Source organism: Macrobrachium rosenbergii, chromosome 48 (genome assembly GCF_040412425.1).
Source record: "Macrobrachium rosenbergii isolate ZJJX-2024 chromosome 48, ASM4041242v1, whole genome shotgun sequence".
Taxonomy (NCBI): Eukaryota; Metazoa; Arthropoda; class Malacostraca; order Decapoda; family Palaemonidae; genus Macrobrachium; species Macrobrachium rosenbergii.
The window spans coordinates 70,900,436-70,925,148 of NC_089788.1; the positions used below are offsets into that span (position 1 = coordinate 70,900,436).

Below are 24,713 nucleotides of genomic sequence, written 5' to 3' on the forward strand. Positions count from 1 at the left end.
CATTAGGGAACAAATCATTAATGACTGCTCTGAGTCTAGAAAGGGCACAGTGGTCTAGTTAAACTCTGCTACAAAGAGGCTACTGCTGAGAACCCATTAGCTGATTACATCATAAAGCTAAATTACCCTTTGGACAGAAAAAAATTAGATCTATAGAGTGGCCATTATGAATTTTTACTTAGTCACAGATGACACTGTATTTCATGAGCTTTCACACAGAGCTGTCTGTTGACAATTGTAAGGGAATTTTGGATAAACTGGATGCTGAAAATAAGATCTAACTTGGTTTTCTACATAAATGATTTTTAAAGAATACACAACATAATATAGCAATGCTTCTGTTCAAGTGGAACCTGGCAGCTGTAAAAATTACTTTACCCAAACGCTATTAAGATGCATGGCAGTTTCACATAAAATTCTGTGAAAACTTACATAATAACAACACAAACTCTACTTTCAGTCATTAAATATTATGACTAATAATTTTGGTTTAAGTATGAAATATATTTGAAGGTGGTACTTGCATCATAATACAGTTTCAAAAAAGCAGTACTGAAGTATGAATAATTACATGGTTCAGTACTAGTCAAACTTAAATATTTTGTTACCCACTAACTCTATTACAAATATTTGTAACAAAATTACTATAAAAAATTACCATAAAAATTAACCCCTTATCACTAAAAGATATAAAAGAGTTAAAGGCTCATGAATTTCTATAGTCAGAAGGCACCGTAGCTCCTAACATTCAGAGTACAGAAGGACTACTACAAAATGTTATTTACAAAACCATTTAAAAAATATTGTACCTGATATAAAACGAAAGAATACAAGATTTCCGTATGTTGGTATATTTCATTTGTAATTCAAGAAGTATGAACACAGCATATCCTCTACGCTCACAGAATCATAGGAAATGAAGAACAAGCCACTTCATGACTTGATTTTCAACTTGAAAAGAATCGTTGTTGGACTGGTAACATCAGCTACAGCAATCTCCATCCCATCCCGCAAACTCAGTTCTGTAAACAAAAAATATAAGTTTTTTGAATTCGCAGAAATCTCAAATGTAGATGTAAAAATAATGTAAGCTTTTTGAATTCACAGAAATTTTCATTGCAAATATTAGAAGGGAGGAAAAAATTTGAACAGAGTAACAGCACATTACAGATAGATAATTGTAAAACAAATGGAAACTGCAAAAATTTATGTTAATAATTTTTGTTATACTGAATTAGCAGCAATAATGTAAGAAGGATTCATTACAGGTAGATATCCGTAAAGCAAATGGAGACTGCAAAATTCTGGTAAATAAATATTGCACTTAGAATTATCAGAATGTGTGTAAGAAGGACTGGGTGGGGCCAATGAGTGAGTGAGTGTGTGGTAGCTTTGTAGTACTGGGATAACAAATGTTTCATAAACACCAAACTTGTAACTCTTTTAGTTAAATGTTTCAAACAAAAAATCAGTTTCCTTTCTTCAAGTAAGAGGCAACGAGAGAACATTTCCAAGATTATCTTCAATCAAAAACTGGCTAGAATCTCTATGATGCTATTAAAAAACAGGATGCTTCCGAGATCATTCTACAACATAAAATACATCAGTGGAACTCTGCCAGGGAAACAGCAGCAATTACTTTTGCAGAAAACCATCACATTGGCAGTAATTTGGAAAATAGTATCTTCACACAGAAAAACCACATTTTCCTGACAGAAAACAAAGCCACTGTAATACAATGTTGGGAAAATAACAATAGCATGGACCTCAAAACAATATACAGTATTAATTTACAAAAATAGGCATATTTAAAAACATAGGTCAATCTATGGGGTTTTGATTATTACAATATCCACACTCAGTGACAATATACCATTTGTTACACTAGGTCTAGTTAACAATGGACATATCACCAGTGAAAATGATTTATAAGTTTGTGCAGAATGCCAATCAAAAGACCTCAAAATCACCCACCCTGCCACAACTTGACAAGACCAAACCACTGTTGCTGCCAGATATACTCCTTTAATAGGTAACTTTTTAAGGTCTTTATCCAGTAAAAGTTCTGGTTTAATTGTTCTTTGTACATTAATTACTTTCATCCTTTGTACATTGATTACTATCATTCTTCTTTCTGTTGAACAAAAAACAGCTGAGTCTGAATATGTTTTGAAGATCACAAATGTAAGCATATATGACTGAAAAGTTTGTAATGAAACAAACTTAAATTCAAAATTTAAAGCAAGGTGACTGTGTATTCCTGCATATCATACATACTTCCCAATTGTGTGTATTTAATATCAAACTTTAAATTCCTAGCTTGGCTAATTGTTATCAGGCTGTTTCTCCTTTTCAAGGCCAATTTGATGAAGACTAGCAATATGTACTATTTAAACAAACATAATTATTCCATGTGCTTATTCCTAATGAGCCTACCTATAGGAGGAACTATTCCACTACTAACCAGTTAAGAAAAAAGTGTTTTTTCTAAAAAAGAGAAAACCTGTAGATCTACAGACCTTCGATAGTTTTCTTCAGATTAGGACGAAGTTTTTCCTCGATGGAAGCTGGTGAATGAAGATAAAGAGACCTAGTTCTGCCATCAACCATTGCTTGCAGACCAGGACTTTTCATCTGTGAATTAGAATGTTCTTAATGAACTATGTTAGATGTTCTCAATTAACAGTACTATAAAAAGAATTACTGAGTCAATCATAGGCTATAAAGCTAAATATGTTTAACATATTCATGTTTCTTCTGGTATTGTAAAGCTGAGATAACTATAACTATCACCTCATATAAACAGCACTCTGTACCCTAAGAACTGCTTCTGTCAACCAGTATACAACACAAAGATATTAATTGTTATTAATTAATGATCCATCTTATATTGCATCAAAAAATCTTTCCCAAATAAAACTGTTCTTTACGGTCTTTAAGGTAACTGCAAACGCCTGCATACCTTTAGCCTAAAATGTACATCCTGCAAACTCCAATAGTGTCAAATAAGACAAAGTCTACATTTTGACATGTCCTGGTTGTGCTATTTTGTGGGTAACATAAGACTCTTTATGACTACTTCTTCATAAGTATTCTAGGTGTACTTCAGAATAAATAAGTTTCTTCTCAACTCTTTACAAGTAAAGAAACAAACCATACATGTTTACCCAGAATAAATGAAAATTTCTTTACAAGTAAAGAAACACACAATACAGTACATGTTTACCCAGAATAAATAAAAATTTCTTTACATGTAAAAAATGCAACATAATGTTTACCGAGGATAAATCAAATTTCTTTACATGCAAAGAAACACAACTTACATGTTTATCTTGCCTAACAAAAAGCTCAACAAATGAAAAGCCATTGATACGAAAGATCTCATTCAGCACCATGAACCATATTGCCAAAAATCCAAGGCTCAAGTTCTCACCATAAGGAGCAAATTATTCCAAACTTCCAACATGCCATGTCCAGGCAGTTCTGCATACAAAGTACCATCAAAGAAGAAAAAAGAGCCTGTCAAAAGAATACAAACCTCAAACTGAAAAATCAAGGTGTCAAAAAGGAATATCATGAAATAGTTACAGCAAATACAGCTTCAAGTGGTTGATGGAAACTGCTGAAAGAAGGCAGATGTTTAAAAAAGATGACAATGGAGAAATTACAGATGAAAATGAAGACAATGAACATGAACTGGAGGAAGCTGGATTAATAGAAGGCCCAACAGATACCATAATAGTCATCCCTAAGCATACTAGAATACAAGAAAAAGCTGATAGAGGAAGAATAAGGACCAGAAAAGTGAGAAAAGAACTTTACAATAAAGATGCACCAAGGAAAAGAGAATGCACTGTGTGTACATGCTATGAAAATATTACAAAATTTGTTGGAATAAAGAATCATAAAAATGTTTAAAATCGATGACTGTACATCTGGCTTTATGCAAAAGAAGCAATTTCAATTACATGCTCCTGCAGAAAAATCATCACACATATACAGAGGAAGAGCTTATACCACATATCTGTTGGTCTTCAAAGAATCTCACTCAGCACTGAGACTAATAATTAAATGGACATTACAAAGGAAGATGATACCATGAAGACTCATCAAGATAGTGATGTTACTCTGCCATGGCACTGGACCTGGAGTGAAAACTGGCGGGGGTGTATCATAAGAATCAAGAGTAGATGTTGCTCTCCATTAAGGATCAATACTGAACCCTTTATCTGTTTATCATAGTAATAGATGAAGTTACAAAGGAGTGAAAGAAAGGGTGCCCCAGTGAGCTGCTTTATGCACAATACCCAGATTGTCAGCAAATAACAGTAATAGGCAAACATGTTCAGATATCACTAAAAAAATGTTCATGGTATTTCTGGTGAGGTATTGTATATGTACAATAAAACATAACAAAAGCTAACACAAACTTCTTTATCACAAGGCTGACTTATAATGCACTTAATTTACTTATTTACTTTGGCCTCTTACTCTTATACCATTTATTTGATGTGCTATATTGGTTGTCTTTTATGTATGTATTCCACTCATTTTCTTCTTATCATCAGCTTACACATGAAAATGTTTGTAATAATCTTGGCTGGTTACTTCCAATATTTCTTTTACAAATATAACTTTATTACATACATTGTTACTTATAAAACAGTGAATGAGTAAATGAAACAACTATAATAAATCTGGCTCAAATAAATACAACATGTTATCTTTGTCAAGAATAGAGCAACAGCATGATTGCACAGCCTCACCACTGAGATACTTATACATAACTGAGCACTGCATCAGAGAAAGGCAAGAAAGAAAATGTGGTGAAAGGGGGTGAGAGAGAGAATGTTATTATCTGACTATGATTCAAAAGACCACTATAGAACAGAACAGAATATATACAATTTAGGCCAAAGGCCAAGTGCTGGGACATTTGAGGTCATTCAGCGCTGAAAGAAAAACTGAGAGTAAAAGTTTTTAAAGGTATAACAGGAGGAAAACCTTGTGGTTGCACTAAGAAACAATTGTTAGAAGAGGGTGGAAATTAAGATGGAAGAATGAATATGAACAGAGGTACAGTAAAAGGAATAAAAGGGGTTGCAGCTAGGGGCTGATGGGACACTGCAAAGAACCTTAAATAAAGACTAGAGTGCACTGCATGAGGTGCACTGATGGCACTTCCCCACTACTGAGAAAAAAAAAACACTATAGGCCTAGAGAACAAGTGTTCAAGAATAATGACCCAGAAAGTAATAAAGGAAAAATTAATTTTATATAAACGTACATAACATCACAGTTAAAATTACTTAATGACATGAGTAAAATATGTGTGCTATGTAAAGTATATGTATTAAACAGTTGAAAGAGTTACGGGGCAAAGTTCATCTGCTCAAATCTGACCCTCATCTTTTGTGATGAGACAATATTAAGAATCAACTGACAGGAAAAGGGAGTCATGTATGCATGGAAGAGTCCCTAAAATGAAAAGCAGAACACTTGTAGATGTACAATACTTCATGCGACTCATTCAAGGAAGACCATTTACTCTTCACAATATGAAATCATGTTATTTTCTCTTAGCTAATTAAATGTCTGGGACAAGAACAAATATTGCTGCTAGGATGACACTGGTCACTTTCAAAAGGTTACTTATCCTGGTTTCACACACACATATGAACTGTCTCTGCCGGTTGAAAATACCTAATGAGACAAGAGAGTCTTACCTGGTACTGAGCAGACTCTGTCAGCATATTGATGATATCCTGTAACTTATCACTCAAGCTGACTTCTAAGGCTTGGGGTACTTGACTGCATGCAACACAATCATCCTGAAAGATTAAATTTCAAAAGATTTCAGCAACATGCAAATATGACATATAAACATTCTTACAGTCTAAAATACAAAATGCCATGATCTTAAAACTAATTAGATTAGTTGCCCTACTTTGGCTTTCAAATTTTTGTCAGCTTTTCCCTTCAGGGGTTACAATGAAAACAAATTCTTGCTGCTCCGTCTTGCACACCTCCAACCTGAGTTCTAGGTCCTCTTCTATGCCATTTTTTTATGATTTCTAAGATGTCCTATTAGTCTCTGTCATACTGAAAGCACATCTACTGCTTGTCTGACTAACTGTTCCTCATCTCTTCTCATCACATGTCTAAATCATTTCAATTTCTAAGATCACACCCTACCTTCCAGAAGTTGAACACATTTCTCTGCCACTTCCTCATTCCTAATATGATCTTCCCACCACTCTCTAGGCACAAATCTTCATTCTCTAGCCACACCTTTCTAAATCCCTTTCCTTCACCAGTGCCCACATTTTGGCAGAATACGATAAATACAGACCTTGCATACAGCATAAATTTTGATTCTGTCTACTAGCACGATATTTGATTTCCTCGTAATCTAGCACTCTCTTTATTCACCTGAAAAAACCTAACAATCAGAGACAACATAAACACTAAATAATGCATTTTGATAATAAACAATCAAACACAGCGTTCACTAAATGTACTTGTGAATATAAGTGCACAAGCACAGATGGAGACCTAGCTAGCATCTATTCTTTGATGAAAGGTGAAGAGGGCAAGGATGAGGTAGCTTTCTTAGGTCTAGGCCTAAAAATGAACTTGGTAACACTACACTGTCTCTTCATAATTACCGTGCATACTTGCGTAAATATTCAACCCCTAATTTGTCAAAAGACACCAAGAGTCTGCCGTTTACTTTTTGTAAACATTAACTGAAGCATTTTGGCATTAAAACTACCAGCTTAGTAAACATTAAGCCTAAGATACTCTACCTTCTTTTCTTGCTCATATGTGTATGTATAGATGCCATCAGTATCGTTGAAAACGCAATAGTTGTTCATTGGGGTACATGCAGACGTAGCCAGCTTAAAAACTTCAGATGCACATGCAGCAGCTATAACAGCATTAGTTGAGGCTACAGCAGGTATGATTCTTTTGATAACTCCTTGAGTTAATCTATATGTAACACCACTTATGCCTGTAAAAAAGAAAATGTATGATTGATTTTGCTAATACTGTAATGGTTTACGTACTCGAAACGTAATACAACTTAGAGGAAGACACTAATACTGCTTTATACCATACACTGTAAATAACTCCTAATTTATATTATGATGTGCAAATGGCTTATTAGTTGAAATCTTTTATGAATTCATAATTGGCCAACACTTGAACCATCAAAAGGCTGGCATGAAAACAGTAATTAACATACAGCGCTAAAGGCATTATTTCAAATTCTGGTAACACATGCATAACCTGCATGAGCAAATTATGACAAATTCCCAAAAAATATTTTCCTAACAAAACATTAGCTACCTACAACATAGGCATAACTAATGGTATGAGACTTGTTTATTCAAGTCAAGGATTGTATATTTATGGGGAATGTTATCTGGAGTGAACTACAAAACAGTGAATTCATACAATACACAATTTTTAAAAGACAAATAAATTTTGCTTTTATCCCTCACTACACCACTGCCTTTTGGGATATCAGCTCCTTTTCCAGAAACATTGAAGAGAAGAATCCACCTTGAGTGTCTACACATCAAAGTTCCAAGGTCTGCATACTGGCAAAATATGGTAGTTTCGTGTGTTGCCTGACTAACTTGCAAGAAAATTAGTTTGTAAAGTCATAGGTTTTTACCAAAAAAAATTAATCTGGCTGTAAAAAAAATACACTTGTTGTAATATAAAAACCCATTACAGTACTTGAGTTGCCTAAGTAGCTATTTAGGTGAGAGGAATCTTGCTGCTCTTCTGAAGTTGACTCTACGTGCCTTGGAGCCAGCTAACTACTGACAGAAGTATGTACCTGACCAATTCGGATGAGTAACAATGGGTCATGAAAGGTGCTTGTACTTGTTTGTAAAACTGTGTTAAACTATGTGTTATTCTAAGTGAGGCTGATTCAAAAGCAAAGTGGTACAACTTATTCTCTTCATGTAGCATAGAAAAGAAGTATCCCAGGTGACCACGTTACATAAAGAATAGGATTATAAGGGAAAGGAAGAGGAACTGGAGTTATGATGGCACCTTCCCCTAGGAGAGGAAGCAATAATTTGGCCTGCAACCACAAAGAACCAACTGAAAGCAAGTCAAATGATTTGTACACTGTATTCATTGTCAACGGATTTGTACACTGTATTCATTAAGTAAAAATGCACAAAGGAAACCTCGATGATGCAAACAAGTAAATGAACAATGTGATGGAGAAGGTGTATGAGTAGTATGAATGACAAGTAAAATCAATCATCTAAATAATAAAACAGGCACTATGTTCATCATAACAGACTATAATAATCAAACAAAAAAACAACAGTTAGGGCAGGGCTCATTCAACTCAGATCACAATGTACTCTTAGAAACATACAGTACAATAAAAAATGTATGGATTATGCAGTATCTAACTCATAAAAATATGAAGACAAACAACAAATGAACATACATAAGGTTGCACATATATTAACTGGAGGCAAAAGCATTATTGTAAACAAGTATAACCAAACCACTGAGTCACATTTATAGACTTCTGCAGGGGTAAAAATGAGAACAAAAATACATTGAAGAAAATAGGTAATTAGGTGGAAAGAGACGAGAAAAAAACAGATGAAAAGTAAAAGGTAAACAAGAAAGCAATAGGAGACTGAAGGTATTGCACAAAGCTTAGTAGTAGTAACTAGGTGTTACATTACAAAGGTTTTGAAACTCAGCTGCTTAAGTATATTACCTAAACAAGAAAGAACTCAAAATATTACCATATTCTGCTGCTCTTTTCTGTGCTTTTTCAAAAATCCAGTTAATATGCTGTGGATCATCTCCATCAATTGCTAAATCTTCACTGAATGGGTTTTCCTTTGGCCACAGAAGAATTCGCACATATTCTATGCAGTGTTCAGGCAATCGAGGAGTATGAGCAATTGTGCACAGGGGGAAATTTACCTACAAAAGATACCACAGAACATCAGAATAAAAATACTAAAAACAAATACAATCTTCACACAAAAAAATAAATCAAAAGCATTCATACATAAATGACAATGAAGTTTTAAAAACAACTCATTTTTTCAAGGCTAATGTTTTTTAAATGCAAACCTATTTTACACAAACAGTACTATAGTTCTGACTGGCAGAGAAGGCTGACTATTCCCAATAGAAAAAAACTGCTGGTTGGACAGTACTGATAAGAACATGAGTGTTACCCAAGTACAGTAGCAGAAAATCAGAAAACCACTTGCTATAATTCATCATTTACTTGCCATTAAATAGACCCAATCTCTGAAGACAGGGAATTCAAGGAAACTCTCCCAAGAGGTTCCTTTCATCTAGCCACCAAGCAATATCATCCCTCATCTCCAGCTGAGCGGAAAAGGTTGTGTAAGAAGATGGCTAGTTGGAGACCAGTGCTGCTTCAAGCACCTGAAGCCAGCACTAGTGGAGGTACTCATAAATCATGAGCTTCTCCAAGGAAGAAAGATGACTCAGAACTATTTGCTACAGCCAAGCAGACTGATCTTGTCAAGACAAGCACTCCAACTAAAAGCATCCAGAACTTGCTGATCAAGAGTCTCCAGGATAAACTCTTGCACTTAATATTCCAGGATGCCCCAGCACATCCTCTGCTGTTTCGGAAGGAAATCTGACTTCTGTCAAACAAACCCTAAGCTGTAGCTAGTTGTACACAGATATTTTTGTTTATAAAACAACTGCACTTCTGAAGATCCCATGATCAGCCAATAGTCAAGTAATAAAGAACCTGAGTAAATGAAACCAAGCTGACACACAGGAAAACACTTGCATAAACACATAAAGAACACATAAAGGGCTGTTGCCAGTCTAGAGCACATGGCGTTGACTAGTAGATAATCTTGTTGCAGACTATACGGAGGTAGTTCCTGGAGTCCTGAGGGATAAGAAACTGGAAATAGACATCCTTGAGGTTTACAAAAAACATGAAATTGCTCTATCTCATTGAAATCCAAACAGAACATGGGATTTTACATAATAGAATGGGTCTAAAACACAAACTTGTTCAAAGGACTGCAGAGGCCTGTAGAGGTGTTATTTATAGCCTCCACTGCTTATTGACATGGTCAGAGATTTCGGCAAAGCAGGATAGTAGGCTGGAAAAAAGATCAGAGTACAAATGCTGGGGAGGCATTATGTGATAAGCAGTCTGTACTCATGATGAAAAATAGAGACTACCCCGGGCCCAGAGCACTGTCACTGCCACATTGCCAAATCGAATGAAAGGCATCCCACTATTAAATGTAACAGGAGAGGAAACTGCCAACCTCAGCAGCCCCCTCCTTTCTTTTCTTTATCTGACTTTACAGAAGGAGCCTAAGAGACGAGTTAAACTGGTGGGAAAGATTCCTGGCCCCTTCCAAAACAAGAAGAAAGTCAGGCTCCTAAACAGGATTTCCAAGAAGTCTGACCACTCCCTACCTGTGATATTGCAGTAAAACTACCCCCAGAAGACAAGGCTGCTAACAGCAATGCACATTCTCAAGACAAGGTTTGCCTATAGGTTAGCAGCCTGATGAGAGAGAAAGGTCAACAGACTTCCTACAGATGTCCTCCTCACACCACATCCCAGAAAAGGCAAAATTTTTCTGGGAAAAATGCCAGGCAACCAGCTCCATGGCTCCTCCCTTGGAAAAGGAAGATATCCATTCTGAAAGAAGCCACTTCTGGGAAGGCTACCAGTCCACAGACTGAAGAGTCTACCTGCAAGGAGCAGGTCTCAGCTCATTTTAGGCAGGTAGTAACTCCACTGATGTGTTGCAGGTGGTGAAAAACCTTGGAGGAAAGTGCAAATACACTATCTGTACATCTCAAAACGAATTCACCCGCTATAAAACTCCCTGCACTAGTGAGAATCAGGGCAACCGAATCGATGGTACCATTTCAAAATCAAAATCTCACAATCTCTCCAAGACCACATGTGCCTATAAGACTGAGAAGGTCCCTCCATCATAGTAAAGAACCACTGTTTAAGGATGCAAGTGTAGACTGAGCATGATCTACATCATTGCCTTCTTGCATAAAACTAGTAACAGAACTGGAGCTGGGTCTAAGAATGCAGCCTCACGAACTACCAGATACGTGCATACCAATAACCAGCCCATAGACACCAGAATAAATATATTATATATATGGGGGGAATCATAACAAGAGTGGTGATCATCATGGTGGCCAATGGAAAGACCATACAGAACTGTCCTGTGTGGGTAATCAGTCACAAGCATGGCTGTGGGTCTGTCAAACAAGCGCCAAAGAACTAGGGCGCTCAGGGACCACAGAAAGCACAGATTCCTTGTCATACCTCCAGAGATATGTAACCAATTTGGGAAAAGTTTGGATCAGTCTTCCCATCCCAAGAAGTCTGGGCAGGCAACCAGCACAAGGTTTGTGAAAAAGCAACTGATCACTAGCAATCTAATGGGCTGTGTCAACTGCTCTAACTATGGAACACCTTTCTTGTGTATGGGGAAGGACATCCATCCCCTGTCTTCAAGGAGCCCTTTGGAGGTCTGTTAGGACTGCTACCACTTAACTCCCCTGTTAACAAGTCTCAGTTACCTATCCAGCTTTCATGGAAGAGACTATAAAAGAAGAAATGTGTGTTCTCGTAGGAACAAAATTGGATGAAATCTATTAAACATTTATACTGAATACTCGGCATAAGCTTTACATTGATATATTCCCCTAGTTTTCTATATAAAGACTTCCTAAGTCTAAAGGTTTTCACTGAAAGTAATAATTCAAGAAATTTTCTTAAAATAATTCAAAACAAAACACTTACCTGAGGGGGAAAGAGGTCGAGAGTGCATTCTATGCAAGAAGTCATGCCAGGCAATATCACACGAGCATTGCCCTTAAAACCCTCTGTTCCACCATCAACCAGTGGGATAACAGAACTCTGAAAGCAAATATTTAAAACATAAAATAAAACTAAAATGAATAAATGTTTCTCACATCTAAATCTTAAAAAAAAATTAACAAAAATAGAAAAACTACTTTTCCATGACTATTATTATCATCCTTATTCATATTAACACTTTTTAATGAGCCTTTTCTAGCTGTTTCTAACACTCACTGAACAGCTCATTTCATTATTTGTTTTGGCAAATGATTTATGGACAGATCATCAATCCTCCCCAACAAAATATATATTAATGAAAATTTTTAGTGTCAGAGGAACAGTTCCTTAGCTGAAATTTTTTTAATAATTAATGTATGACATCATACACAGGAATGTAGCCTTCAGCAACTAAAATGCAAGTGATACCTGATCTAGCATCCCATCTTCATAATTTAGAAGCGATAAAAGCATGCCGTTTATCCAGCGACGGGCAACTATTGAGTCCAACCCACAAACCACCACGTGAAACCTTCTGTAGAAATCGTCATCAAAATCTTGAATCTTGTTGTAATAGCTAAGAAATCTAGTTAAGAAAACCATAACAGTGAGAACTGTGTAATGTAAATAACACAGAAAGAGTACTGGACATTATTTATCTAAATACAGTGCAAATAATATAAACAACAAAAGTACCAAAGTAACATTTGCAGTTATTCTCTGCACTGATATTCTAACTTATCAGGGGTTGCTCTCAACTTACGAGCATGCGGAAATTTTATGACTTGGATTTTTGACAATTTCTGTCATCATTCAATTCTGAGAAATTGGTACCCTATTGAGTACAGTACTTTCACTTTTTAATTAAAGGAACACCAGAAGATAACTCTTCGTGAACATATTCTACTATTTTCAGGACAAAACACTTCAGTAGCATCAGACTAGACAGCATCAAGTTTCTATTGGTGGGCAAAAGAACTTTTAATGTTGCAAGTTTTTCTGCCTTTTTTTGCTACCACTCTACCTTCACTGAGCACTTTCCAACAGTCTACTAAGAACAAGCAACGAGATGGTAGTGTCAGTTACTTTCCTGTACTGTATATCACTCATAAGTGTGACTAAAGTATTATTATTATCTAGTAAAAGTACTATCTTAACATTCTGTACTGCTTATATCATATTTCCCCTATCTTACATCTACGTAAATAGTCACAATCTCTATGAAGCTACTGACTTGCAGATTTTTGCAGCATCATGTGTCACTTTCAAAGAAATACAACAATTCAACAATATTATAAAAACAAGTCTTTATGGAATGAGCTTTCGATAACCAATCAGGATTTTGCTAGCACAAAAAAAGCCAAATTCTATTGTAACTGATTACACCTATTCTAAGACAGTAATTCTTCTACAGTCCACCCAAAATGAGAAACAAGGCAACGTTCTCTACAATCATCATTTGTAATGATTTATGTTCGTGCAAAATCTCAGTCCTCACTCTGATTGTCAATTTCAATTTCCCATAATTCCAGTGCAAAAATAATCTGATCTTCACAGTCATCACCTAAAACTAGTTATCATCATCAATGACGAATTCACTGTCATTAAACATGAAGAATGAACATCTATCTTGTACATCATCTTAGCACATCTAAAATTCTCCTTACTCATAATCACAAATAAAAGTTTCTCTCTTAGTAACATCAATCAGCATTGCCTACCTCACTTCTCAATCAATGACTCCTTACATATTGTTGAAGTACATAATATCAAACAAGCTAAACAAACGCTCTATCAGTGACAAATTCACATCATTCTCTTTATTACTGAAATTGTCAAGTTATAATTCATGGACTACATCAAATTATTAATCTCCCAAAAACATTATCTTTCCTTCTACTATGTGAAACTGGTTCATGGAAATACCAGTAAATCTGTCTCATTACAGCAACAGGGAGAGCTATAACTAGTCAAAGTATTCTCTGGACATTCAACCATCCTGAGAGCTCTTCCAAAGCATTACTGGGTAACAGAAGAGAGAACTACAAAACCTCCACAAACATTTACAAGATTATAAAAAAAATTAATTAGAACAAAAATGAGTTACTCTTTGGTACAATGCTAAAATTCACTTCAACCATCATGTCAACTCATGACCAACATCTGAAGGATGCCAAAACAGTGGACTTCTTGGAACTATAACAGAAATACATTAATGAACTAAGCTGTATTTGGAAGAGGTGACATAATTAAAGAAAATATACTGCAAAGACTATACAGAGCATAAACTAAAAAGATAAAGTTGATAACTGAGCATGAAAGGATACGCTGTAACTTTACAGTCTTTAATTCGCTGATTTATAAACTCCGCAGCCACTTCAGCCTTAGGGCGTCCAATGTCTTTTTTTCTAAATAAGAACTGGCGATTTAAGTTCGAAAGATCAATTGTATCCATATCAATCACATGAAGATCTGTAAAGCCCATGAGTGCAAGGTCTTTCAGAAGCTCACATCCCAAGCCACCAGCACCTATTGAGTATATAAAAACAAGTTAATGTATAAATATGGACCTTATCAGAAAAGCTTTAGTTACAAAAAAAAATCCCATTTCAAGAAAAATAGGCTTATAAACAGAGAACATTCAAAATTACTCTACCTATAATGAGCACTTTAATATTTTCCTGAAGCATCTTCAAGGTATCTGGTGAAGGTTCGAAGTCTGGGTGGGTGAACGGGCCTGGTCGCTCGAGCAGTTTTCTCACCTCTCCCCATCTTTCTCCCCAGTCAACCATCCTGGTATCTGAAAAATCATAATGTTAATTACCCCATTAGTGTATTAAATTTCTTTATCAAAAAACTGTAAACTTAAGACGATCAGGTATTACCACAGAACTATCTTACCAACACATTATTAAATGGACAACTAAGAACAATTACAGTGACTACCTCATGAAATACAAGGGTAGCTTGATAAGCAAGACCTGCACATGTATCGTCCCTGTTTCATTTTAATAACTGTATTTCTGACATTCTTTAAGCCAATTAAATGTCTATTTACAATAGCATATTAACCCTCCAATTTTCAACTTGTGAAATTCTGATGATAACTACAGTCATCACTGAAGGATATGTTTTTATAAATTTGTTCAAGTTGTAAAAGAAAAGTCATAAAAATGAAATTTGAATGTGGCATGTATGGTGCTTGTTGTTGTCATGAAGACCAATATATATTGCTCTGATTTATGGCAAATTTTTTGAAAAGTGACATAAACTGGTATTACGCTCAGCAATATTACACCACTCAGGCAAAGTATAATTTACATTTTTTTTAATACACTTTGTGGTATGATACGTGACTCAAATATGAATTTCTAATCATTGGAAAGGGAATTTATCACACTTTTAACAGTGTGTAAACAGAAACTTGATATCTCTTTTCTCTGATTTATTATGAATTAAAAGACAAAAACATTTTCATAACAACTAACTTTTACTCATCAATTTTTTTGGCATTTTTAAACTTACATGTGTCATGATAAAGTTCAACTCTATAGCCTTAAAAACGACACCAAATTCATTAACATACCATTAAGTATAAAGTTACACAGAATGGTTATTGCTAAGCATTTTTGCCCAATCAGTGAAAGGTGAATGTTCTGGTGCAGACAGATTTTGAACCCCCTTTCAAATCTTGCTGAACATGTTTGTATATTGAGCAAAGAGGTATACAGTATACTACGGGGCACAGCAGTCAATAAAGGGAGAGGAGTTAAATGATATGGCACTAACTAGGAATGGGGTAATACAGCAGGACACTGTCCCAAACTGTGTTTGGTATGCCTATACCATTGGTAACCTAATCTCAGCCTACAGAACTAAGCCATGACTACACTTTAATTTAGGCCTAACCTAAACTAGTCTCTCACCCACCCTACTGCATACTACCATAGCTAAATCTAGCTGAGCATATCTCACTGTCTGGCACCCAAGACAGCTTAACATAAGACCATCTAACCTAGCAGCTGCCTAAGTTATGGAATATGGTACTTTGAAGAGTTTGAGTTACTTTTAACTCTACACTGTACTCCAGTAGAAATGTAAACAATGGCTCTCTCCTAGTTTTTTAATTGAGCCTTGCAATTTTGACGTTCATTTCCTTTGAACATGTTCCTTTAACTCATTAAGCCCAACAGTAATGGAAGACAAGTTGGGGATGTGGGGTTTAAGGTAGGGTAAATAGCAAATGAAGCACTTTGTGACCGAAAAAGGAAAAAATGTTTTGAAACAGTAAAAACTATCACAAAGGCCATGGTCTAAGAAAAATACCAAACCAAACCTTACCATACCCTTAAAAGTAGCCTAGGAGTCAAAAAATACAAAAGTAAATACAGGCAGTCCCCGGTTTATGACGGGGGTTCTGTTCCTATGCCGTGTCGCAAGCCGAAAATTGTCATAAACCGAAAAATCGTCGAAAATCGTCCAAAATCCTAAGAAAACCTTACTTTTAATGCTTTGGGTGTAGTGAAAAAGATGTAAACTGCATTTTTATTTAGTTTTTCATCAAAAAACCTCCAAATTTTTATTATTCTGCTGTTTTGTAGCCATATTTCTTCCGTCAGATCAGTGTCGTAAGCGTCGTAACCTCGGAACATGCGTCGTAAACTGGGAAATAATTTCTGATGAATATATTTGAAAAGCGTCTTAACCCCGGAACGTCATAAGCTGGACCCATTGTAACCCGGGGACTGCCTGTACGTATTAACCACAGCAACAATGAAACTGGCTTAGGCAATACATAAAATACACAATAAAAGCAACAGAAAAAGAATATGGATGTGTAACTCCCATAATTACAGGAACACATAATAATCTAATCAAGGGATTTTCTTTTCTATTTTGTCAATTGCAAAAACTTAATCTATAACTATATCAGTTGGTGTATATTAACGGAGTTGTAATTTTTCATAACTATTCATGAATAAAAGCCTTAATACAAGCATCCAGTGTATGACCACTTAAAAGGAACATAACAAAACCTAGCCTGAGTTGTAACTAATTTTAAGGTGAGAGCTAGGAGGGGGGGGGGAGGCAAGTGGACAATCAGGTAAGGACTGGAATGCTGCATAATAAGTTAGGTTTAATTACTACGCATCCCTATAATTACTGGTAATGAAGAAATATTAATAAAATATGACTTTTACTAAGCCTAGTTCCTTTCCACAACTACCCAATAATCTCTGGGCTTCCCTTCATTATCAGCAACAGTCGTGGGTGCTGAATTATGGTTTTCTGATATATTCATACAGGCTCTAAATATTTTTAAGTAATACCGCAGAATAACTGCACACATGCTGTATCATTCTGTTACACACACACACACTGTCATGATGAGGGGTACAGTGCCATTGGCACCATGCCTTGATCTGGCTGGTTATGTTAAGGGAACATTAGATTAGGATGTATCCCAATCGAAATAGGCCTTTAATCTGCTTTTAAAGGCCTATTGGAATCTTATGGTTTTTTCCAGTCAGGTGGTCAATCTCACTTACTCAGATAAAAACTGCATATGAATGCAGAAGCCAAGAAGGTAATGGGTATATGTATACATAATTACCAAAAACTGTCACTCCGTTACTAATTAGTTTCAATAATTTTTGTGAGACAACAAAAGTTGTAGCAACAAGCAACAGAAAAGAAACATACAGAAATATATACCACATTTCAACCAAGATACTTCCTATCCTAACCCAGGCACCATACACTTAGTCAAGAGTGAAGGTGAACCTGGTTACTGGCTACACCTAACAGTAAAACTGAAGACTACAACCACAAACTGGTTCCCGACAGTTGGCGACCATAATATTTGCCACTTTTTCCTTGTGGTTTTTGTTTATGTCTAGGATTTTTGCATGTGTTTATTATTTTATGATGACTTTAATGTGTGTTTCTGATATTCATGGTCATTTTGTTTTTCTTTTTACAGTCAATCCGAAAGGGGTGGTACTAAATATGGCACCCATTTTGCAAGTAAACTGATAATTACTGAACTGTGGGGAGCAGTAGTTGTCTTCAGTTTTACCAAACTAACATCCATTATTTCTCCATTACTAGTCTAAAGGTTACTTTAGACTTGAGATTACCATAGGCCTAGACCTAACCTATATTCAAGTAGGCATGAAGAGCAATTATAGCCCTATAACATTAAATGCTAAACACAGAACTTAGGCTAGGAAAGGATTGAAAGACGATAGAATGCAGAGTGAGAGGTCACAACATACCTAAGAGGTTCCAGGAGAGATAAAGCCCCCCCCCCCCCAACCAAAAGGTTAGGTTAGGTAAGGGTAAGCCTGGTTAGGTCATATTCCCTAGGCTACTACAGTAGCCCTGACCCCTTACTCTTTGAAAGATTTACTGGTGGCTCTCCTATCTTTATGGATAAAAGTGTGGTACAGTAATTCTATATATTAGCTCTACGCCTGTTTTTACTTTTTCAACTGGTTTTTTCTACACTCTGAGGGGTTCTGATACTGCCGGTGCATCTGTTTGTTGTCGGCCAAATGGAATGTCCCTTCGCCGTGTTTAGTACTGGTCCGGGGGGGGGGGACCCATTACGTTAACAAGTTATTGCACTTGCCGGACGGGATATGAACCGCTCGAAACAGACGTACCCGTGCTTGGTCTTGTGAAGATCGCGTATGGAAACCCCTTGTCGAATGGACTTCAGGGGTTAATTACAGGTTAATTACACTCGAGTGCCAAAATTTAAAGGTAAATTCATAATTAGCAACCAAGTTAGAAGGCAGTCGATGCCGCGGAGCTACTATATAGTTCTACCAAAACTGAAGATTACTGCCGCACCCTCCAAGTTCGGTAACTTCAAGTTTCAGTGCAAAATGGGATCCGTGTTTAGTAGCAGCCCTATGAGGATGAATGTAAAACAAAACAATGATGGTAAATACCGTAAACATAAACAAAATGCATAAACAAAAAAGAAAACAATGACAGCAAATATAAACATAAACAAAAGGCAAACACTACCAAACAAAACAATGACAGCGAATACCAAAAACATACAAAAAAGGAGGCAGTAAATATTCCGGTCATCGACTGGCAGGAACCAGGCAGCGGTATTAGTCTTCAGTATTACCACTTTACAAACGCTGGGGAAGGCCTATTAACCTATTAAGTACTAGGGTCATAAAAATGTTAGAGACATTATATTCAAACTCAGGTTTACAACAGCCTAAACCATCTCCTCATTAATGGAGAAAATCAATTATCAAGCCTGGCATGGGGTTGCCTGCGGTAGGCTCAAGCCCCTTGACAGTCAGGATTAAGCCTAAGCCTATACCTACACACCCCAGGAGGCGTCAACTAAATTAGTGTGTTTTAATCTTTACATAAAGATACTCTAATAACATCCATAACAAAATAGCTTGATATTAATGCTGTACTTTGAAAGAAAACAAAATTCGAACCTGTATTAGATCGGCAGTCAGCTGTCAACAAATATAACTTAACTTTCGGTGTTTCGATGCCACCAAGAGACCTGGAAGGGCGTTCAGAATTAAAAGTAAAAAAAAGCAAACCTTATCTACAAACTTTCATTTTGAATAACGGATCAGTATTGAATTTTGAAACTTGAAAAAAAAAATGCGAATTGGAGAACATAGTATGGTACCAATATTCCAAACAGGTATATATATATTTTTTTTTATCCACGTACAATTCCGGAGAGTAATGATCCCTCTTCAGTGTGGAGCCAATGAAGAGGGAGCGTGACGCTCTGCAACTGTATGTATTTAAAATATATATACAGTATAAATAAATCAATATATATATGTATGTATGTATGTATGTATGTATGTGTTCTCCAAATTTTGGTTTTTCTAATTGTCCTTTTCCGATCAAAGACAGCTGATTCGCGATAACAAATTTCATTGTATAACATCATATTACAATAATATTAATCTCTTTATCTGACTTTAAGGGTTTCATGTCTCATGTCTAGATTGTCAGTATGTGCATTGTCTCTACTTTGTATGTTCCTTGAGCTGAAATGAAATTTAGTATTATTATTATTATTTAAAAGTTCGTGGGGTTAGTGGGCCCCACAAACCTTATGAAGCTCTAGTGTTAGTTACCGACAACAACTACATCTATGGTGTGATTATCATTCATTGACTGATACCGACAAGCGTAAAAAAATTACCGACAAATACGGTAAAAAGGATAATGACTGAAGCGATTAAAAAACATTTTTCTGGTCATAAAATGAAGTCTGTGCGTTCACTCTCATGTTATAATCTTATTTGTGTTACTGCCCACACGAGCAGTTTCGAATATTTTGAAAATAACTTCGCAGCCCTATAGGAATTTAGACGGGCTTCATTTTTTCTCCCGAAATATTTGTTTTTTAATATGCACAACCGGCTTGCCTATATTTATGTTGAAAGTAACCATTTTATGACAAAAAAAAAAAGATCACAACCATAATCTGCCTTAAAATTTCCAATCTAATATTGCAAGTTAAATGCCTGTACAGTAGTCGTTCACGTTCTTTTCCCTGTCAATGGCCCACCAAGTGCTTTTATCTTATTAATCTAATTCAGATAATTTTATATTTCAGTTGTTAATAAAGGCCCTCAGAAATGTTGCTACACAGTCTGTCATTCGTAATAGAATTGCTATTCTAACAACACCCATTTTACATGAAACTCAGTGTTCTTCTGTTTTGACCTAGTTTATTCAGATGGCAGCAAACTTCCATTTGTTTTCAAAGGATGTGCTTATGTTCGTGCAATTGTTAGATTACACTGTTCATGTAAATGAGTCAATGTTCCCCGCTTTTTTTTTTTACATATTCCCATAGACTTTACCCTTTTTGCTGGTATTTTTCTGCAGTTCACGGCAAGTGGTACCACGGTTTTTTTTGGAATGGAATGGAATATAGAATTTAGGTCAAATGCCTAGCGCTGGGAGCTACGAGATCATTCAGCGCTGAAAGGGAAATTAAGAGTAGAAAGGGTTGAAAGGTGTAACATTAGAAAACCTCGCAGTTGCACCACTAAACTATCGTTCAGAGGGTGGAGAGCAAGATGGAAGAAAGAGAGTACGGATGGAGGTACAATAAAAGAAATACAAGGGGTAGCAGCTGAGTGCCGGAGGGACGCTGCAAAGAACAAGTGACGCCTGGGGAGCACCGCGTGAGGTGCATTAACTGAACTACTCTAGAGTCTAGCTACGGGAACCTTTTTGTTGTTGGGTTATGGGTAATTATCGCATTTTTATCAGCTGCATATTCCAGTAATTTTTTATGTAAACATAAAAAATACGCTTATATTTTCAAAGAATTAAATTAAAATGTCCATGGAAACTAGAAACATTTGAAAACCATTTCAAATCAGTTTGGTGTTTTTCAAAAGAGAAAGGGAAAAATTGTTCACTTAAAGCGAACACTGCACAGTATTCCAAAGTATACTTATAGCACAACATCTAAACGCTGCAGTTACTGTCACCATTGAAAGGAGCTAAAAGGTTATATTTCCGATTTACAATCATGTGGACGGAATTAAACGGCCGGAATACGTTGCCCCTCCTAATTAATTTTCACTGAAAAAAAGACCGTGCTTTTTCTAGAAAATAGCTGAAACCCTTTTTAACCTAATCCAATATGGCAAAATCTTCATGTTGCCCTCAATTACCGACATCATTTGTTTTCTTTTCTTGTCTATCTCATCAAGTGCAACATATTTTCCTCCATAGGACTTCCTCAGGAAATGTATGTTGTAGAGGTTACAACTTTTTGTGTACGTGGTGTATATTTGTAATGCGCAAAGTATTTCTTCAAGATCTATTTAGGTTAGTCATGTACCACTTTCCATCTTTTTCGAAATTGCATATGTTCAACCACAACCTTCTTCAGCACAAAATCAACATTTTTATGGGAATCGTGCAATTTTAATAACTCGTGCAGAAATGCAATAGGCAATTCAGCAGTAAGAACCTCCTCCTACCCACCTACCAATAATGCAAAGCAAAAACGGTTGAGGTGTGAACTGGAGCCAATTGAAATTTAATGAGGCCATGAACTGTACCTCGTAATTACTAGGATACATGCTAACCTTGGGCGTTGGTCTTACTTGGCTAGGGAATGTGATCTCTTCCCCAGGAACCCTCCCATGTCTTGGCCAAAAAGTTAAAAATGCCCTTTGAAAAGGATAGATATAGGGAAGCATGTTACAACTAAAATTACTATATATCTACCAAAAAATGTTATGATTTCTGGCATTACACCAGTATGTCAAAAATCACATAATTGAAATAGAAATCATACTGCAAAAGTTGCTGTTAACACCATAGAATAAAGAAAACTAAAAATTATCGGTAATTTGTAAAACAACATAAAAGTACTGGCTGTCTGAGGCCACTAGTGAGCAAGTATTTAATAGCCTACTTGAATACCACACAAGTAATGCCATGGATTAAAAAGTCTTGAGATTTTACTCAGTTGGATGATTGGTCTTGATATAAAAAATAATGAAGCATACTTTCAGCTAGAAAATTATTAATACAAAATAAGGTTACTTAAGTGAGGAAATGACACCATTCTCATGACACGCAAAGGGATGACTCTTTAAGTTGTTTAGCCTAGGCCTGTATAATAGATGGTCTGTATTGATCGTCTCACAATGGTATTAATGTATTATATTACGTAGCTATGGTAAACATAAGAACATCAGTTTAAGGCACACACTGGGGACCATGCAGTCTCTACTTCCTCATCCCAAAATCCCTCTCCAAAACAACTGAATTACAACATATGCAGTAAACATACCACAAAATCATACAGCAGCACAATATTATATATGGTACTCACTGTGATGTCCTATGAATACAGTGTAAGTAGCGGGATAAATAGGCTAACCACACACAAAGAACTCAGCTTCCATGAGCGCTTTCTAAGGTGAGATGGTTTGCACAAATTGATGGTGGCCATTTTAGTATGAAGTAGGTGGAGACAAGCCAGTTGAGATGACTAGGCCATAACTTTAAGGTTACTTACCCCTGAGTCATAGCCAGCCAATACCATGTAGCTTGACAGTAGTATACAGTACTGATAAGAACTGAATGACTTCATAATCACCCTAAGAACTGTCTCAGTGTTTATGAATATAATCTGCATCAAAACAGCTGCAACAGAGTTGAATGAGCTGCCAGAAATTTCCCTTATGGTTGAGTACAATTTCTTTGGTCTTGGTGGAAGCCTACTGGGTAATATTGGCAGTGTCTTTGGATACTGTCCTGAAGATGTCTCCCAGTCCTCTGCCAGACATATATGTAATGAAAGAAAGTGTTCAGATATTGCAGGATAGCAACCAGGACTTTGTTATTGGTGCTGCTTCCTTCCTGTAGGGGGTAGCGCCATAAGTGCATCTCATGAGGTGCACTGTTGGCAATGCTCAAGGTTCTTTGCAGTGTTCCTTTGGCCCTAGCTGCAACCCCTTTTGTTCCATTTGCTGTACCTCCATTCATAGTTTTCAGTCTTACTTTTCACCCTCTCCAAACAATTGATTCATAGTGCAACTGCGAGGTTTTCCTCCTGTTACACCTTGCAAACCTGTCAATTTCCATTTCAGGGCTGAATAACCTCATGGTTCTCATGCTTGGCCCAAGATCTGTATTCTGTTCTCGATGCTGCCTCCTCTGCCCATATTCTTCTTTCTTTAAATCTTTATCACAAAGTAGCTCTTCTACAAGACCATGCCCATGACATCCCACTGCATTGGACCTAAGGGACACATGCTAGTGCAGCCATCACTTAGCTTTTGGTGAAATCTCTCCCTTCCCATTGCCTTGTTACTAACAAGGGCCATTAAGTGATGGTTCAGGTTCCACAGAGAATGTCTGCAGACTGTGGTACAAGGCTTTCTGGCTATGCAGGTTTGTTCTGTCCCCCCAGCTCTTGTAGCTTCATTACTGGGTCTGTTATTTAAGAAGTACAGTATTATTCTTTTTCTTTTTTCCAGTCTTTCCTAGGGCAACCCTGACACTTTAACTACTCTGCAACTTATAAATTGCAGTTTTACCAAATGTGACCATTGATGAACAGAACTGGGATTTATCCAGACTTCTTAGCAGAAGAGTGCTAATAATGTTTAGGTGTTTAGATGCTTATGGTGAGCTAGCATGTTACCATAATGTATCATAATACCACATATTTCTGATCCAACAGGTGTTGCATGCTGGATTTGCTTTTAACCAACATGAAAGTTGCAGAAAAATTGGACTGATAGTTGGGACAAGACCAACTGGAATGGATGAAAAGTAAATGGCAAAAAAATTGTAGCTTGGGTGCTGAAGAAATTTATTCCAATAACCCATCAGCTCAAATGCTTTTGAGAATCCAGCCTTCTGATGACCATTATCCTACAGCCAACATTATTTCCATATAAATATGTAGCCTACCAAAAACTGATCATAATGTAGCTAGTATATAAAATCTAAGTTGAGGGTCTACTGTACTGTGCTAGTCAACAAATCCCAATAATTTTCTCCAGTAATAAAACTGCCTCCTTGGCCTAAAGTTCTGCAATGACACTAAGTAGTGGTGGAAAGTGAAATATGAAATCCAAACTTCATTAAAACATTATCTTTTGAAAGAAGACATCACAAAAACAAATTTGACACTAAGAGCTGACAGCAAACTGAGCTGTGAACAGTAACAGCCCAAATCACAACCAGTTCCAGCCATCCAAGGTGATAACAGTCAGCATTTGGCATCTAGTATTCAAATAAAAATTTGGGTTAG

At 36.3% G+C, this 24,713-nt stretch overlaps 1 protein-coding gene across 2 annotated transcripts; it reads right to left on the reverse strand.

Moving 5' to 3' along the window:
- Positions 1-153: 153 nt before the first annotated feature.
- On the reverse strand, positions 154-22,904 carry Uba3 (Ubiquitin-like activating enzyme 3). Of its 2 annotated transcripts, none has more exons than XM_067092090.1 (10): positions 22,782-22,904; positions 14,559-14,702; positions 14,230-14,431; positions 12,332-12,479; positions 11,846-11,962; positions 8,796-8,979; positions 6,810-7,015; positions 5,727-5,831; positions 2,520-2,634; positions 154-1,022 (listed from the first exon to the last, which is right to left on the reverse strand). In XM_067092090.1, exons 2-10 carry the CDS (start codon positions 14,692-14,694, stop codon positions 934-936), a joined length of 1,302 nt encoding a protein of 433 aa, XP_066948191.1. In that variant the 5' UTR covers positions 14,695-14,702; positions 22,782-22,904; the 3' UTR covers positions 154-933. The 2 variants fall into 2 exon arrangements, with proteins under 2 accessions (XP_066948191.1, XP_066948190.1); XM_067092089.1 differs by lacking the exon at positions 22,782-22,904 and adding an exon at positions 19,381-19,451.
- Positions 22,905-24,713: the final 1,809 nt, after the last annotated feature.

Coding starts and splice junctions, on each gene's coding strand:
- Uba3 (XM_067092090.1), bottom strand. CDS start 14,694: ATGGTTGACTGGGGAGAAAGATGGGGAGAGGTGAGAAAACTGCTCGAG. Junction 11,963..12,331: donor AAGATGGGATGCTAGATCAG/GTATCACTTGCA, acceptor ATTTGCTTTCAG/AGTTCTGTTATCCCACTGGT. Junction 2,635..5,726: donor CAGAGTCTGCTCAGTACCAG/GTAAGACTCTCT, acceptor TCTAATTCACAG/ATGAAAAGTCCTGGTCTGCA.